The 14,422-nt window shown below is 42.4% G+C and overlaps 1 protein-coding gene across 4 annotated transcripts in view; it reads right to left on the reverse strand.

The window, feature by feature from the left end:
- Positions 1-14,422, reverse strand: part of prkg2l (protein kinase cGMP-dependent 2, like) — a 67,907-nt gene that overhangs the window by 53,226 nt on the left and 259 nt on the right. For all 4 annotated transcript variants that reach the window (XM_075481894.1, XM_075481863.1, XM_075481875.1 and 1 more), the window contains exons 2-5: positions 14,017-14,245; positions 12,474-12,839; positions 4,470-4,636; positions 2,042-2,155 (exon numbers count right to left, since the gene is read on the reverse strand). In XM_075481894.1, the coding sequence (XP_075338009.1) occupies positions 2,042-2,155; positions 4,470-4,636; positions 12,474-12,839; positions 14,017-14,138 (769 nt within the window). In that variant the 5' untranslated portion in view covers positions 14,139-14,245. The remainder of the gene's footprint in view (positions 1-2,041; positions 2,156-4,469; positions 4,637-12,473; positions 12,840-14,016; positions 14,246-14,422) is intronic.

Consider the following 14,422-nt stretch of genomic DNA (forward strand, 5'->3'; position numbering starts at 1 on the left):
CTCAGTCATGGATTCTTCTGCTTCCACTAGTTTGTCTTCAACCAAATCAGGAGATGCTGCTGTCCCCTTTGCCTCCCCCTCCCACTTTTCTGTTTCTAGAAGTCAGGTGAAGAGGCAGTTGGAGAGACTGAACCGGAACAAGGCTGCAGGTCCAGATGGTGTCAGCCCCCGAGTCCTGAAGGCCTGTGCAGAGCAGCTCTGTGGGATTCTGCAACACCTTTTCAACCTTAGCTTGACCCAAGAGAAGGTACCACTGTTGTGGAAGACATCCTGTCTGGTTCCGGTACCAAAGAAAACTCACCTTTCAGTCATCAATGACTACAGACCTGTTGCCCTGACATCCCACATCATGAAGGTCCTGTAGAGACTCCTCTTGACCCACCTGTGTAAGCAAACCAGCACATATCAGGACCCCCTGCAGTTTGCTTATCGCCATGGAGTTGGAGTTGAAGACGTTATCATACACCTGCTTCAACAAACCCACTGTCATCTGGACAAAGCAGGCAGCTCTGTGAGGATCATGTTCTTTGATTTCTCCAGTGCATTTAACACAATTCAGCCTGATCTGCTTTGTCTGAAACTCCAGAAGACTCAGGTGGAGGCCTCAACAATCACCTGGATTAATGACTACCTGACAAACAGACCACAGTTTGTCAGACTGAAGAATTGTGTGTCTAACCAGGTGATCAGCAGCACAGGAGCACCACAGGGGACTGTACTCTCACCATTCCTTTTCACTCTGTACACTTCAGACTTCCAGTACAAGTCAGACTCCTGTCATCTACAGAAATATTCAGATGACTCTGCAGTTGTCGAGTGTATCAGAGATGGACAAGAAGCTGAGTACAGAGAGCTGGTGGACCGCTTTGTGGCATGGTGTGGGAACAATCATCTCATCTTGAATGTTAACAAAACAAAGGAGATGATTGTAGATTTCAGGAGAAACGGGGTCAGATCAAACCCTGGAAGGCTGGTTCTGTTCTGGGGACGACTGTGGAACCTCTGGAGACAATAATGCGAAGAAGGATTTTGCATAAAATCAAGAGAATTATGGACAACCCTGAACATCCTCTCCATGAGACTGTTATCGGAAAACAGAGTCTCTTCAGTCAAAGGCTTCTTCAGTTTGGATGCAAAACGGACCGCTACAAGAAATCTTTCCTGCCCACAGCCATCAGCATCTATAATAACTCCTTGATTTAATTGAGTTACATCAACATTTAATTTCCCTCTGGGATAAATAAAGTATTTTTGAATTGAATTTGAATTGAATATGCAATTACAATCAAGATGTGGATGACTAAATGTAAGTAAAACACATTTTATTACCTTTTGATTTAAACTAAACAAATATGAAAAAAAGACATGATCCATGAGGCCATTAACTTTTTACACAGATGTGGCTAAGGTTATCGTGTTTGTGTCCAAATTTGTTCCCTACGCAGATAATTTGATTCTCTAATCCACATTTTAATCCATGTGATAAAGTATCTTTGGGTGAGATGCTGAAAATTTAATTTCCGCCAGCATTTCTTAGCAGTATGTCAGTGGACATATGATAGGAAAAATCCCTGTCAATGGGTGAATATGAAGGAAATGAGTCAGAACATTTAAACTAGCTATTTAAACCAAGTCAGAATGGCCCAAATGCTAAACAAGAGTGATGGACCATAATGCTTTTTGTCAGTCTATGGTTTCTAATGTTATATTTCGCTAATATATTTTAGTTTTGTTTAGGTTGCCCTCTGTTTTCTGTTTCAAATATTTTGTAAACTTTTGTTCGGTGTTTAGTTTATATTTTCCTTATTTACATGTTATGAATTCAAGCCAGCTTATTCATGTTTTATCTTGTTTATTCTTATGCGCTCTGGTCAACTTAACCTCCTGTCTGATTTTTTAGTGTTTGTTTCCCTTGTTCATTTAGTTAGTTATGGTTTCTGCCCTTGAGACAGCAGGTTTCAGTCTTTGTTCTGTTTGGGTCCTTCTTTGCTATGAGTCTTGAAAGTAGTCTTGTTTTTGGGGAAATGCGGCTGTTGCTCACCTTTGACTGTTGCTGTTCTCTTACAGTTGTACAATATTGCCAGTTCTCCAAATGCTGTACCAGGACGCATCTCCCCCAGGAGCTTTCCATTCTGGAAGACCTCCAGCAAACCCTCTAAGGAGTAGATCAATTTGTCAGTTTAATTCTCAAAGAAAGTGTAATGCATAGATTTTAAGTAGGCTTTTATGGCTATGACTTGTTCACAGTCATCTTCAGGAAAGACCAGGTGAAATGGCAGACAGACATCAGTTCTAATCAAAACTTGTGGTCACAAATATGTTTAAACACCTTTGAAATTACCAAAAAAATCCAAATATGGAATTTATACAACACAGAACACATAATACAGAACAAATGATGTTGAGGATAGGTCTTACACAATCAAACATCTGCTCACATTGCACAGATAACACAACTGATGATTATGTGCACATTTTGTGGTTTTGTGCGCCTGTCCAGAAGTCCTGATTTGAGGTATGTGAGAACTTCCTGTTTGTCCCCACACTATGCATACTAGGTGACTTAGGGGATCAACATGGAAATTAACTCAACACACATGATCCTTACTGTCTTATGTTTCGCAAAAAAAAACTATTGTTATGAATTGGAAAACAAAAAATAATCTGTGTGTTAACCTGCATAGAAGCCTTCTGTCAGATCACATCAGTATTAAGACAATGTCTGCTTCCTCAAAATATCAATTGGCTGAATTTCATTCTCTCTGGTCCACGTTGATTAGTTACTTAGTTAGATCTCTTGGACGTGAGAGGCTACGTTGGTCATTCTAGGGGAGCAATGTGTCTGGCCTTGTTGGGGGCTTTGGTGGCCTGTGGATAGTATTGCCTTGTGGCGGTGGGTGGGCATCTGGAGGAGCCTGCGCTGATGGCTGCTGGCTGCTGGCTCTGGGCTGGGTAGATGAGCTGCTGGGTTGCCTCGGGCATACTGTCATGGGAGTGGATTGGTGTGCGCCCTGTTGTTCAGTCTGTGTGTTGGGGTGTCCTCAGAATTTTACTTGATGGGGGTTGGGGTGTTCTACGTCTGTTGGGGCCGCTTGAGTGGACTGGGGGGTGGTGAGTCTCAGACTTATGTCATTGTCTATTGTGTTGTGATGGTGAATGCTATGATTGAATGTTACGATTACATGGTGGGATTGTGTGCGGGCCCCAAACTGGGAACCGGGGGCAGAGGCCCGTAGGGTAGGTTGCTAGGCACACAGGTGGGTGCTTTCCTTGGGGTGGGACTCGCTGTGGGACCCGGCCTTGGTGGACCTTGAGCCCTACTACCCTCTAGAACAGGGGTGCCTACTCTTGCCGGTTGGGGAGCTGGCTTTCCAGAGGAAGGTCATTTTTCTCCCGGTCCTACTTTCCCACCCTCATACCCCTCTCTCCTCCTGACCCTTTACACAGCACAGACCTACGCACACAGGGACTTGGACTTGCACACTCCCCAAGTTGTGAATGTTGTGTGGAGTGTTGTGGATGGGGCCATCTAGGTGGCCTCCTTTGCTGTACTCAGTTTCTAATTACACCATATGGCACATTTTGGTTCCCAGGGCACTTTGCTGGGGGCATTAGGGTAGGTACTTTGGACTGGCGTCTGGAGTGGGCAACAACAAAGGAAAAGGGCATAGGCCCCACCTGACACCCAAGAGGACCTGGATCCTGCTTTGGGGCTGGGTGGTTCTTGGGCTTGTGTGGTCAAGAGGACCCGTATTCAATTCATGCTTGGGTAGCCGGTGCCGATGGGCTGTTGCCCCTGTCTCCCTGGGGCTCTGTCTAGGGCCTTCCTCTGTTGTCTTCTGGGTGGGTATGTAATTGTCCCTGCAATGGGCTGTGTGGACTCCATGCTTCATGGAGACCAATGATATATATTTTGCACGCACACATACTCACACAGACAAACACATGCACACATACACACAGACACACACACACGCTCATTCACTCACTCACATGCTTCTTACAGAGTTACTGTGGTTTTAATCATTGGTAACCACAGTTGTGTTTCACATAACTCTTCCTCCTGGGGCGGCTGTAGCTCAGGGGGAAGAGCAGTCGCCCGCCAGGTCGGTGGTTCGACTCCGGTTAACACTACAGTTGGTTAATTTTGAAACATTTCCAATTGTGCCTGAAAAAGGTTCCATCCTTGGGGTGCAGGTTGGTTGTAACAGGTTTGCAAGTTGTCAGCTTTCCAAATTGGGGATTGAAGGTAGTACCATGCAGTGCCTAATATATTCATACAGTGCTGTATGAATGAAGAATATCTACAATTTAAACTGAAATTATTCAACATATTCTTATGTCCATTTCATCACACTGGTTTGTCAAGATTTACATCACTTTTAAGCACATGGGGTACCTGCTTACAATCACTTTCTAAAGCATATAGTATCCCTAAACAAATATTACACACATTTTGTTGAGCTAACCTGCCAGTACATAGAGGTAGTTTCCAGCTTCTTCCTCCTGGATAACCAGCTGTCCCTCTGTGTAAACCTTCTCATACATACAGTCTACCATCTCTCTCATGTGCTGTGGCTCCAATTTCTTCAGAAAATCATTGCTCATGATGGCCTCGTTAATGAGCCTTCTGGTGCTGGAATGAAAAAAAGCAGAGGCAAACCATGTTAAGTAAATCTACATTTAAGTCTACTCATGTATCCCAATATTAAATTAATATCAAGGTGCTTTAAAGTCTGTAATGCAATGCAAAGTCAATCCTTAGATTAATATGAAAGGTCACTTTCCTACTCTAAGGCCTAGGGGGGTTTGTTGGCTCAACAATTTAATGATTTCCCTGTACAGTTAAAATAAAAGTTATACCCAACTACAAATCAATTTGAAAAATAAAGCACTTTTGCATATTCACATGATGGTAATTCGAGATACGCTACCTTTATCAAATAATGATGCAATGATTACAGTTTATGATTATTGGTTGTGAAACAGCTTCATTTTTGGGATGTGGGCAAACATACCTACAACACATTTTCTGTTGAGAATAGTTTCATGGTGGCTATGTCTATGCCCTATTTATCTGGCATGTCTATTATACCAACAGTATCTAGCAGATATGCTTCCAGGGCTCAAGTCATTGTATTATCATTGGCAGTTTCAATTAATTCAGCAGATTTTCTCAAACATGTGTTTCTTTGTGTCTCTGATTACCACATCACACAAATGATGTACCACTGCATTCAATAAAAAGGTGCATGCTGATTGAGTCTGAGAGCAGTGGCCAAGCAGAGGTTGTGTAATTGAAGCCCATAATGACCCAGTCTCAGCATTTAGATCCTGTGACCTTTTGTCTCCTTCCATGTCTCTATTATCTGCCATGCTAATTAAGCCTTTCAGATGGGAGGGGGGTTACAAAAGCCTACTAGAGCTCTCACGTCCTCCTGTTAAAGAAATTCTGTTTGTATTGATGGTCATTGATCAAACTGTTTGAATAACAATGGATGTATTTTTTGAGTATTTGAAGAACTGATTAAATTCGATAGATGGAAAATTTTAATTTTCTGTATTTTTGGTTTTATACAGTATTATCTACAATATAATGCTTATTTGCAAGAAAATCACTGATTACTATTTTTAGTTAGAGAATTTCAATGTCCAGCATCAATCTAATTTAGATAAGATAATGGTTGTAAGTTACAGTCGACCCTGGAACATGACCTCGGGAAAGTTTAATTGGTTCTACAAATGTAATTTCCAAAAGGAATTGTTAAATATTCTTAAAATGAGTAAAAACCTTAGATTTGTATTTGTTAATTGGTTTGAAATTATTTTATCAGACACTAAGCCAAAAAAGTGACAACTTTAATGTATCTATGAAATACAAACAAATTAAAGATTTTATGCCAGCAACACACAGGTTTCTTTACCATTGTGTTACATCACCCATTCTTGTAATTACACTTTTTAATAATGTGGAAACTGAGGATACAAAATGTTAGTTGCCAAAGGAATGTGTGTCCATACTTGGTGAATACAACATTTCCATGACTGTTGGTGTTTTTCTCCTCATAGTGTGCCATACATTTGCAAGTCAACCTTTGGCTGTCAAGGTGGTGCCCAACAAATAATGTGGGCTACATAGATAATAAGAAATATTTCTGGGGAAAACCTGGTCTAATTAGAAGAGACGGCATCCATCCCACTTTGAAAGGGGCAGCTATCATATCTAGAAATATGGAAAAAATTATTAGTCATCCAGAAACATTAGGGGTTCAACACAGGGTTGAGACCAGGATGCAGAGTTGTAGTCTTACACACTTCTCTGCAGCTTCCCACCTGCTGCTACTCCCCCAAAACCCCATAACAATTAAATAAACCCGAACCCAAATTAAATAAATCAATAAACACGAGATGAGCAAATCCAGAAAACCTCCAAAAAATTAAGACAAAAAATTTAACTGAACAAACACATCAAACTATTAAATGTGGTTTGCTGAATCTTAGATCTCTCCTTTCGAAGTCTCTGTTAGTGAATGAGTTGATTTGTGATCATCATATTGATATATTTTGTCTTACAGAAACCTGGCTGCAGCAGGAGGATCATGTTAGCATTAATGAATCAACTCCCTCTGACTGTTTAAATGTTCAAGTTCCTCGAACCACAGGCAGAGGAGGAGGAGTGGCAGCTATTTTCAGATCAGGGTTACTAACCAGTCCCAGACCCAAGATTAGTTTGAGCTCTTTTGAATCTCAGTTTTTCATCACATTCCCTTGATCTTGAGCCGACTTATGGCATTGAGAGTGAACGGTTAACAGTATTCCCTCATAACCCAGTCTTATCAATTTTTGATAACTTTTAAGTTTACATTACTTGACTATACAGCATCTGAGAACAAATTTATTTTTAGTAGGCGTCTATCAGAGAATGCTGCAACCAAATTTAAAGAATTAATTTCATTATCATTTTCTTCACTGCTATGTGCAACAACAGAGGACAGCCATCTTAACTTTACTCCCGTTGAACTTGACTCTTATTGACAGCACTATAGTTTCAATGCGTACAACACTGGACAATGTTGCCCCTCTGAAATGGAAGGTAATCAGTAAGAAGAGCTTCTTTACCAGTAAATTGGTTTCTAACAGAGAAGATTCATGGAATCCTTCCCACTATTATCAGTGATGTATCATCAAGTAGAGCAGCTTTAGAAGTATCTTTAGAACCCGATTTATATTTAGACGGTTTCTGCCCTGTTGATCTCTCTGAGCTAACAGCAATAGTCTCTTCTAAACCATCAACTTGTATTTTAGACCCAATGCCAACCAGACTGTTCAAAGAGAATTTCCACTTAATCAATACTTCCATTTTGGATTTGATCAATTTGTGTTTGTACCTCAGCCTTTCAAGGTTGCTGTAATTAAACCTATACTTAACACTCTGGGGTCTAATGCCCACCAGTGGGCATTTTTGACACATCTCCAAAAACACATCTGTAACTCTGTGAGTTTTTGTCATTCAAACATATAAGTGACACCATTAAAAACCTTGAAACTTCTAGTTTTCAAATATATATATTTTAAAATAAATTATATAGCTGGCCCTTTTTAAAGAGAGTGAACAGAAATCTTTGGATTTTCTGTTGTCTCAGACTGCAGCAGCTTCCTCGGCCACACCTATCGCTATTCACATGTAAAGTACCAGGTGATTGAGTGGCTATTCACAGGTGAGAGCACGCCCCATTCAGCCAGCATGTGGGGGAAGGCAGCAATGTCCTGCCAGTGACAGACAATTATCACATGGAGAGTGACAGGGGGGTGGGGGGGAATCAGGGGTGTTACACACCCATCTAATTAGTATTCAACGCTCAGAGACACTGACTGGAGTTACAAAAACTTTTTTACAGTTTGTGTGAAAACAAAAAAACATTTCTGACTGCACTTTTTACTTTTATGCAGCCAACACTTTTGTTTACAAGGTTCAACCTTCAAAAGTCTTGGCTAGATATATTTATAGTGTGTTTTCTTGCACTGTTTGAAGACCTCTAAAACTTGTTTTTTTGTACAGTTGTGTTTACCCTCAATTTAAATAAAACTTGTTTGTATTACATTCACTTCACTCTCATATTGTTTTTTGTTAGGCTTTTCAGAATACAACCATATGTGTCACTTTTGCATAGATGTTTACAGTTAGTTGAAATACTTGAAAATGTCAAGGTGGTGACAACTGCCTCAAAGTCTCTGAAAAGGCCTTAAGGCTGATTCTTACTCGGCGCAACCTCGCTCTTACTAGCTGGTCGCAAATGGCGCAAACGGTCACGTGACCCAAAATTCCGCCACGCCCCCCGTCACAAGCTAGAAAATCCTCGCGCGTCGCAAGGGCGCGCACACAACTTTTTTTCTGACTTCGCGCGCGCTCAACCGGAAACAGCTGACCAAGAAAAAGAAAAAATGAACACTGCAGAGACCGCGGTGACCGAGAGGATGCGCCTCTACAAACATCTGTACGACACGTCTATGAAGTTACACTGGGACAACGTTTGACAAAGTTTGTCTTGTTGCAAAGGGCGAACATTCCACCTTCTCTTCTGTTTTTGCCGCAGCCGCTTTAGCTCTGAGATACATATACAGTTCTACACCCAGAGTAAATTCATTCCGCATCAGATGTGCCAGCCTCTGCTGATGTGACACCACAGGTGGCATTGTGTATGCTTTCTTCGTATGCTTTTCAGCTTGTTTCCTCAACAGTGACGCCCGCTGGTCTGGAGAGAACTGCAAATGTGACGCATACTCGTCGCAAACTGCGCTTATGAGCTGAAGGAACTGTGAAGGGGCTGGTGCTTTCGATGACGTCATTAATGGTTCTCGAGCCAGAACAGTTGCGCGTTTGCGCCGAGTAAGAATCAGGCTTTAGACCCCAGAAGTGTTAGCTAATTATAGACCTATATCCAATCTCCCTTTTTTTGTCTAAAGTTCTTGAAAAATATTTGCAGCTCAACTTTGTGATCATTTACACAGAACTAATCTGTTTGTAGAGTTTCAGTCAGGATTCAGAGTGCATCATAGCACAGAAACAGCACTGGTGAAAGTTACCAATGATCTCAATAAATCTACTTACCTTTAACAACAGTATTAGAAGGCCTAATATAATTATGTAGTTCATTTTCCTTTATGTAACAGTTATCTGGGTTTCCAGTGCATAATCTATCTGAACTAAAGCAAGACTTTAAGAGCATGTAGAAAGAACAAACAAGTACTGGGAGTGAGCTTATTATGGTCATGCTATTTTCACATTGTAAGCTACACCATATTGCCATAAGTATTTACTCACCCATCCCAATAATTCAATTCAGTTGTTCCAATCATTTTCATGACCACAGGTGTATAAATCCAAGCACCTAGGCATGCAGACTGCTTCTACAAACATTTGTGAAAGAATGGGTCGCTCTCAGGAGCTCAGTGAATTCCAGCGTGGAATGTTGCCACCTGTGCTACAAGTCCAGTAGGGAAATTTCCTTGCTGCTAAATATTCCACAGTCAACTGTCAGTAATATTATAACAAAGTAGAAGCGATTGGGAACGACAGTATCTCAGCCTCGAAGTGGTAGGCCATGTAAAATTACCGAGCGGGGTCAGAGGATGCTGAGGGACATACTGCACGGAGGTCACCAACTTTCTGCGGAGTCAATCGCTACAGACCTCCAAACTTCATGTGGCCTTCAGATTAGCTCAAGAACAGCGTGTAGAGAGCTTCATGGAATGGGTTTCCATGGCCGAGCAGCTGCATCCAAGCCATACATCACCAAGTGCAATGCAAAGCGTCGGATTCAGTGATGTAAAGCGCATCCACCACTGGACTCTAGAGCAGTGGGGACGCGTTCTCTGGAATTACGAATCACGCTACATCTGGCAATCTGATGGACGAGTCTGGGTTTGGCGGTTGCCAAGAGAACGGTACTTATCTGACTGCATTGTGCCAAGCGCACTAGAGACGGCTCATCCATACGCAGTTTTTATTGTTGCCGGTGACCTCAACCACTGCAACTTAAAGACTGTATTTCCTAAGTATCATCAGCATGTGGATATTGACAAGAATACGCTGGATCAACTATACCGCAACATATGTGTTGCATACAGAGCTGCACTCCGCCCCCACTTCGGACTTTCAGACCACATCTCTCTGTTCCTGTACCCAGCCTACAGACAGAGACTCAAACAAACAAACCCTGTCACCAAACAGGTTAAACTTTGGACACCAGAGACTGAGAGCACCCTGTAGGACTGTTTTGCCCAGACAGACTGGGATGTGTTCAAAGCTGCAGCCATACTGGAGGACTGTTCTGTCAGCACACAGAACTATGCAGAGTATGTCACTGGGTACATCAGCACTTGTGTTGACAACATCGTGCCCACCATACAAGTGAAGAAGTTCCCAAACCAAAAGCCCTGGATCAACAGTCAGGTACCGTGCATGCTGCGTGCTCGCTCCACTTCATTTAAATCTAGCAATGAGATGGAGGGCAAGGCCTGCAGCAGATCACAGAATACAGGAACACCACCAGCATCATCAGCTCCTCAGACAGCCTGCCTGATGACCTCATCAGCTTCTACAACCGCTTCGAGACCACCAGCGACATCACAGGGAGAAGTCACCACACCTGGCCCACTCAACCCCCTGCTTCTAATGCACCAATAGCATACTCAGTCCAGGTACTCAAAACCCTGAAGAGGATCAACCCCGCAAGGCCGAACAACATCCCTGGGCGGGCCCTCAGAACATGTGCCAACAAACTGGCAGATGTTCTCACCTCCATCTTCAACCCCTCCCTCATCCAGAACACGGTCCATTCCTGCTTCAAGACCACAACCATCATCTCCCTCCCCAAGAAGAGCCCACCCACCTGCCTGAATGACTACAGACCAGTAGTACTCAGTCCAATCATTATGATGCGTTTTGAGAGAGTGATGCTGGCCTACATTCAAAGCACCATGCCAGACACCCTGGACCCCCCTGCAGTATGCCTACCGGTCCGACAGATCCACCTCAGACGCCGTTGCTGCTGCCCTCCACTACTCCCTCTCCCACCTAGAAAACAAAGACTCCTATATCAGGATGCTCCTTGTTGATTACAGCTCCGCCTTCAACACGGTCATCCCCCACAAGCTCACCCATAAACTGAACCCCACCCTCTGTGACTGGCTCCTGGACTTTCTGACTGGCAGGCCTCAGTCTGTACATCAGCTACTATTCATCCGAGAGCTTCCGGTGGAGAGGGTGAGCACCTTCAAATACCTGGGGGTGCACATCAGCGAGGACCTCACCTGGACAATGAGCACTACACAGCTGCTGAAAAAGGCTCAACAGTGGCTGTATTTTCTGAGGAGGCTCAGGAAGTTTGGAATGTCGGCTGATATCCTCAGGAATTTCTACAGCTGCATTGTTGAGAGCATCTTGACCAGCTGCATCACTGTGTGGTACGGCAGTGCCACTGTCATGGACCCCAAACGCCTTTCATCAGGCCATCAGGACTGCACTCCCCTCTTTGCAGAGCATCTACAACCACAATCCACAGGAGAGCTGCCTCCATAATCAAAGACCCCACCCACCCCTAACATGGACTGTTCACACTTCTCCCCTCAGGCCGGAGGTACAGAAGTGTGAAATGCAGGATCACCAGGCTCAAGAACTCTATTTTCCCCACTACCATCAGACTCCATAACAGCTAATAAATTGCGAACTACTACACGTCTACATTTGCAATACCAACAACCTGTTTACATTTGATTTGCACTATTCAGTATATATCTATTTATTATTTTTCTTTTGTTTATTTGTATTTGTATTGTATTTTTTACTACTTTCACTGGCATTCTTGCAGACAGCAAAGTAGGTTTTTCATTGTACATGTAAACATGTTTCTGCTGTGCATATGACCATACAATCTTTGAAACTTGAAAAGTGTAAAGTTTGGTGGAGGGGGATTATGGTGGGGAGTTGTTGTTATGGGTGGCCTCTTCCTGTTCCAACATGACTGCACACCAGTGCACAAAGCAAGGTCCATAAAGACATGGATGAGCGAGTTTGGTGTGGAAGAACTTGACTGGCCTGCACAGAGTCCTGACCTCAACCCGATAGAACACCTTTGGGATGACTTAGATCGGAGACTGTGAGCCAGGCTGTCTCGTCCAACATCAGTGTCTGACCTCACAAATGCGCTTCTGGAAGAATGGTAAAAAAATTCCCATAAACATACTCCTAAACTGTGTGGAAAGCTTGCCCAGAAGAGTTGAAGCTGTTATAGCTGCAAAGGGTGGGCCAACGTCATATTAAACCCAATGGATTAAGAATGGGATGTCACTTAAGTTCAAATGTGTGTAAAGGCAGATGAGACAATACTTTTGGCAATGTAGTGTATTTTAACCTTTACAAGTACCGTATAGTACATTTCAAGTCACCAGAGGAGGGTGTTTCTGCGACCTACTGTGATTTTTTGCGAATGGCCTTTGCAGTTGAGATGTATGATGGTCTGAATCCTCCACAGAAGTTCTCCGAAGTGGGCTCAGCAGACACGCCTTCCTTTGCTTTGACTCTGCGGTGGACTTCCACAGCCACCCTGTGGAAGCGACTGGGACCTTGGTTGATAACACTGAATTGGCGGCAATTATGGTGGCACAGGGCGGGTGAAGGGTGTCCCAGGCTTTTGTTGTAACAAATCGCATCCTGGAGCTTCTCAACCTGGGAGACCTTGGCCTCTAGTTCCTTCTCAAGATGCTGCAGCTTAAGCTTCTGGGCATGAAACTCTTGGTTTCGACATGCCAGCTCCGTCTCTAGATGGACGATTCGCAACCTGTAGATCAGAGTTGGCTGAGTCACGCTAAACACTAAAATAGAATTCTTCACAAAGCCTGAATATCCTACATAAACTCAGCCAACAATTAGAAGATTAGATTATTGAAAACTTGCAGTGAGAGAGGTTGACCATGCATATCAGACCAACCAATAAGTTACTGTAGTTATTGAGATAGAAAAATCTAACAGAACAGATGTCGGCATTTATCGATCTAAGAGGGTGTTTTTCCAATCAGTAGGTTTTCTTTAGTCACAAGATGTGGCTACTTAGACAATGACTTTTTAAAATTTATTCTAAGTGAGTAGCAACAAGTCTAGTGTATTGTTTTGTACAAACCTTAGCTACTTCATAGAGAAGAGAGTGGACTAATATTGCTATTACTGTACATATTTCCAGAATGCTATTGTGATGGCCATAACAGATTAAATTGATGCCGCGGTCTTCTCCATAGAAATACATTTTGCTGCTTAGTAACAAAAGTCGTATTACCATTATGTCTTGATCATCATCTCACTAACTTGATTTTCCATTCACTAGTAAAGCAAATCTAAAGCAATCTTTTGAAAAGCTGCAGGAAAGATATGCGAACCAGACACTTTTCCATAAACTGGCTTAAGTTAATAGTATCTCCAAATGGTAGCAGTTAAGGAAGAATGGTAATTATTGTATTTTGATAGAAGAAGAATTTGTCCTTCGTGGTAACTAGGTGTCCGGGTGAGTAGTTAAAAAAAAAAAGAAGACTTTCGATTGTTCTCTTCTACTTGACGTCATTGTAAAACATCAAGGGGTTAAGGAAAGATGGTCGGACAAATTCTAAAGGACTAAGGACAAGAATCCAACCACACTGGCACTAAGTTGTGATCTGGGTCTGTAGCATTGAAACTACAGGTGTTCATAGTTTGTATGACTAAATGGAAATAATCAAGTGTTTGAAGGATGGTTCTGTATTCCAGGTGTTGATTAGTTAATTGATTAATCAATTCACTAGCCTTTTATATAGAGCAGAATATATTTAATACAGCAATGCAACGCAATCCAATTCAATGCATTTTAAAGTACTATATTTGGACTACATTATATGTAAAAAGGTAGCACCACATCCACATTCAGGTCATGGTGTACTAGGTTGTCAACAGAGGGCACACTATTTTTATTATTATGGTTTGATTCTAACCTGAGGATGTCTATGTGCAGGCCAGGAGGGTCTGAGGGCATGGAGGCCGGGCAGCTGTTCTCCTCAGCCCGCGGGGCTTTTATCGAACCATTGCCCATGGTCAGATGCTGGCTGGCCACCATAGGGATGGCCCTCAAGTCAAACTCACCACGATAACTGTCTAAAGAAACATTGTAGCCAGACTAGATGTTCCTCTTTTTCTAATGCCCCTTTGTTAAATTCTGAAAACCTTTCACAAACAAAAAATGAAAAGCACAATTAATTCACACATCAATCATTCAACACAGAGATTATTAACATTAAAATTAATAGTATGAAAACCTGTCAAATAATTTAAGGTGGATTGAATATTGTTACAGAATCAACTATCTTGCATCACAATTTATGAATGCTATTAACTCAAAAA

Source organism: Odontesthes bonariensis, chromosome 2, assembly GCF_027942865.1.
Source record: "Odontesthes bonariensis isolate fOdoBon6 chromosome 2, fOdoBon6.hap1, whole genome shotgun sequence".
Taxonomy (NCBI): Eukaryota; Metazoa; Chordata; class Actinopteri; order Atheriniformes; family Atherinopsidae; genus Odontesthes; species Odontesthes bonariensis.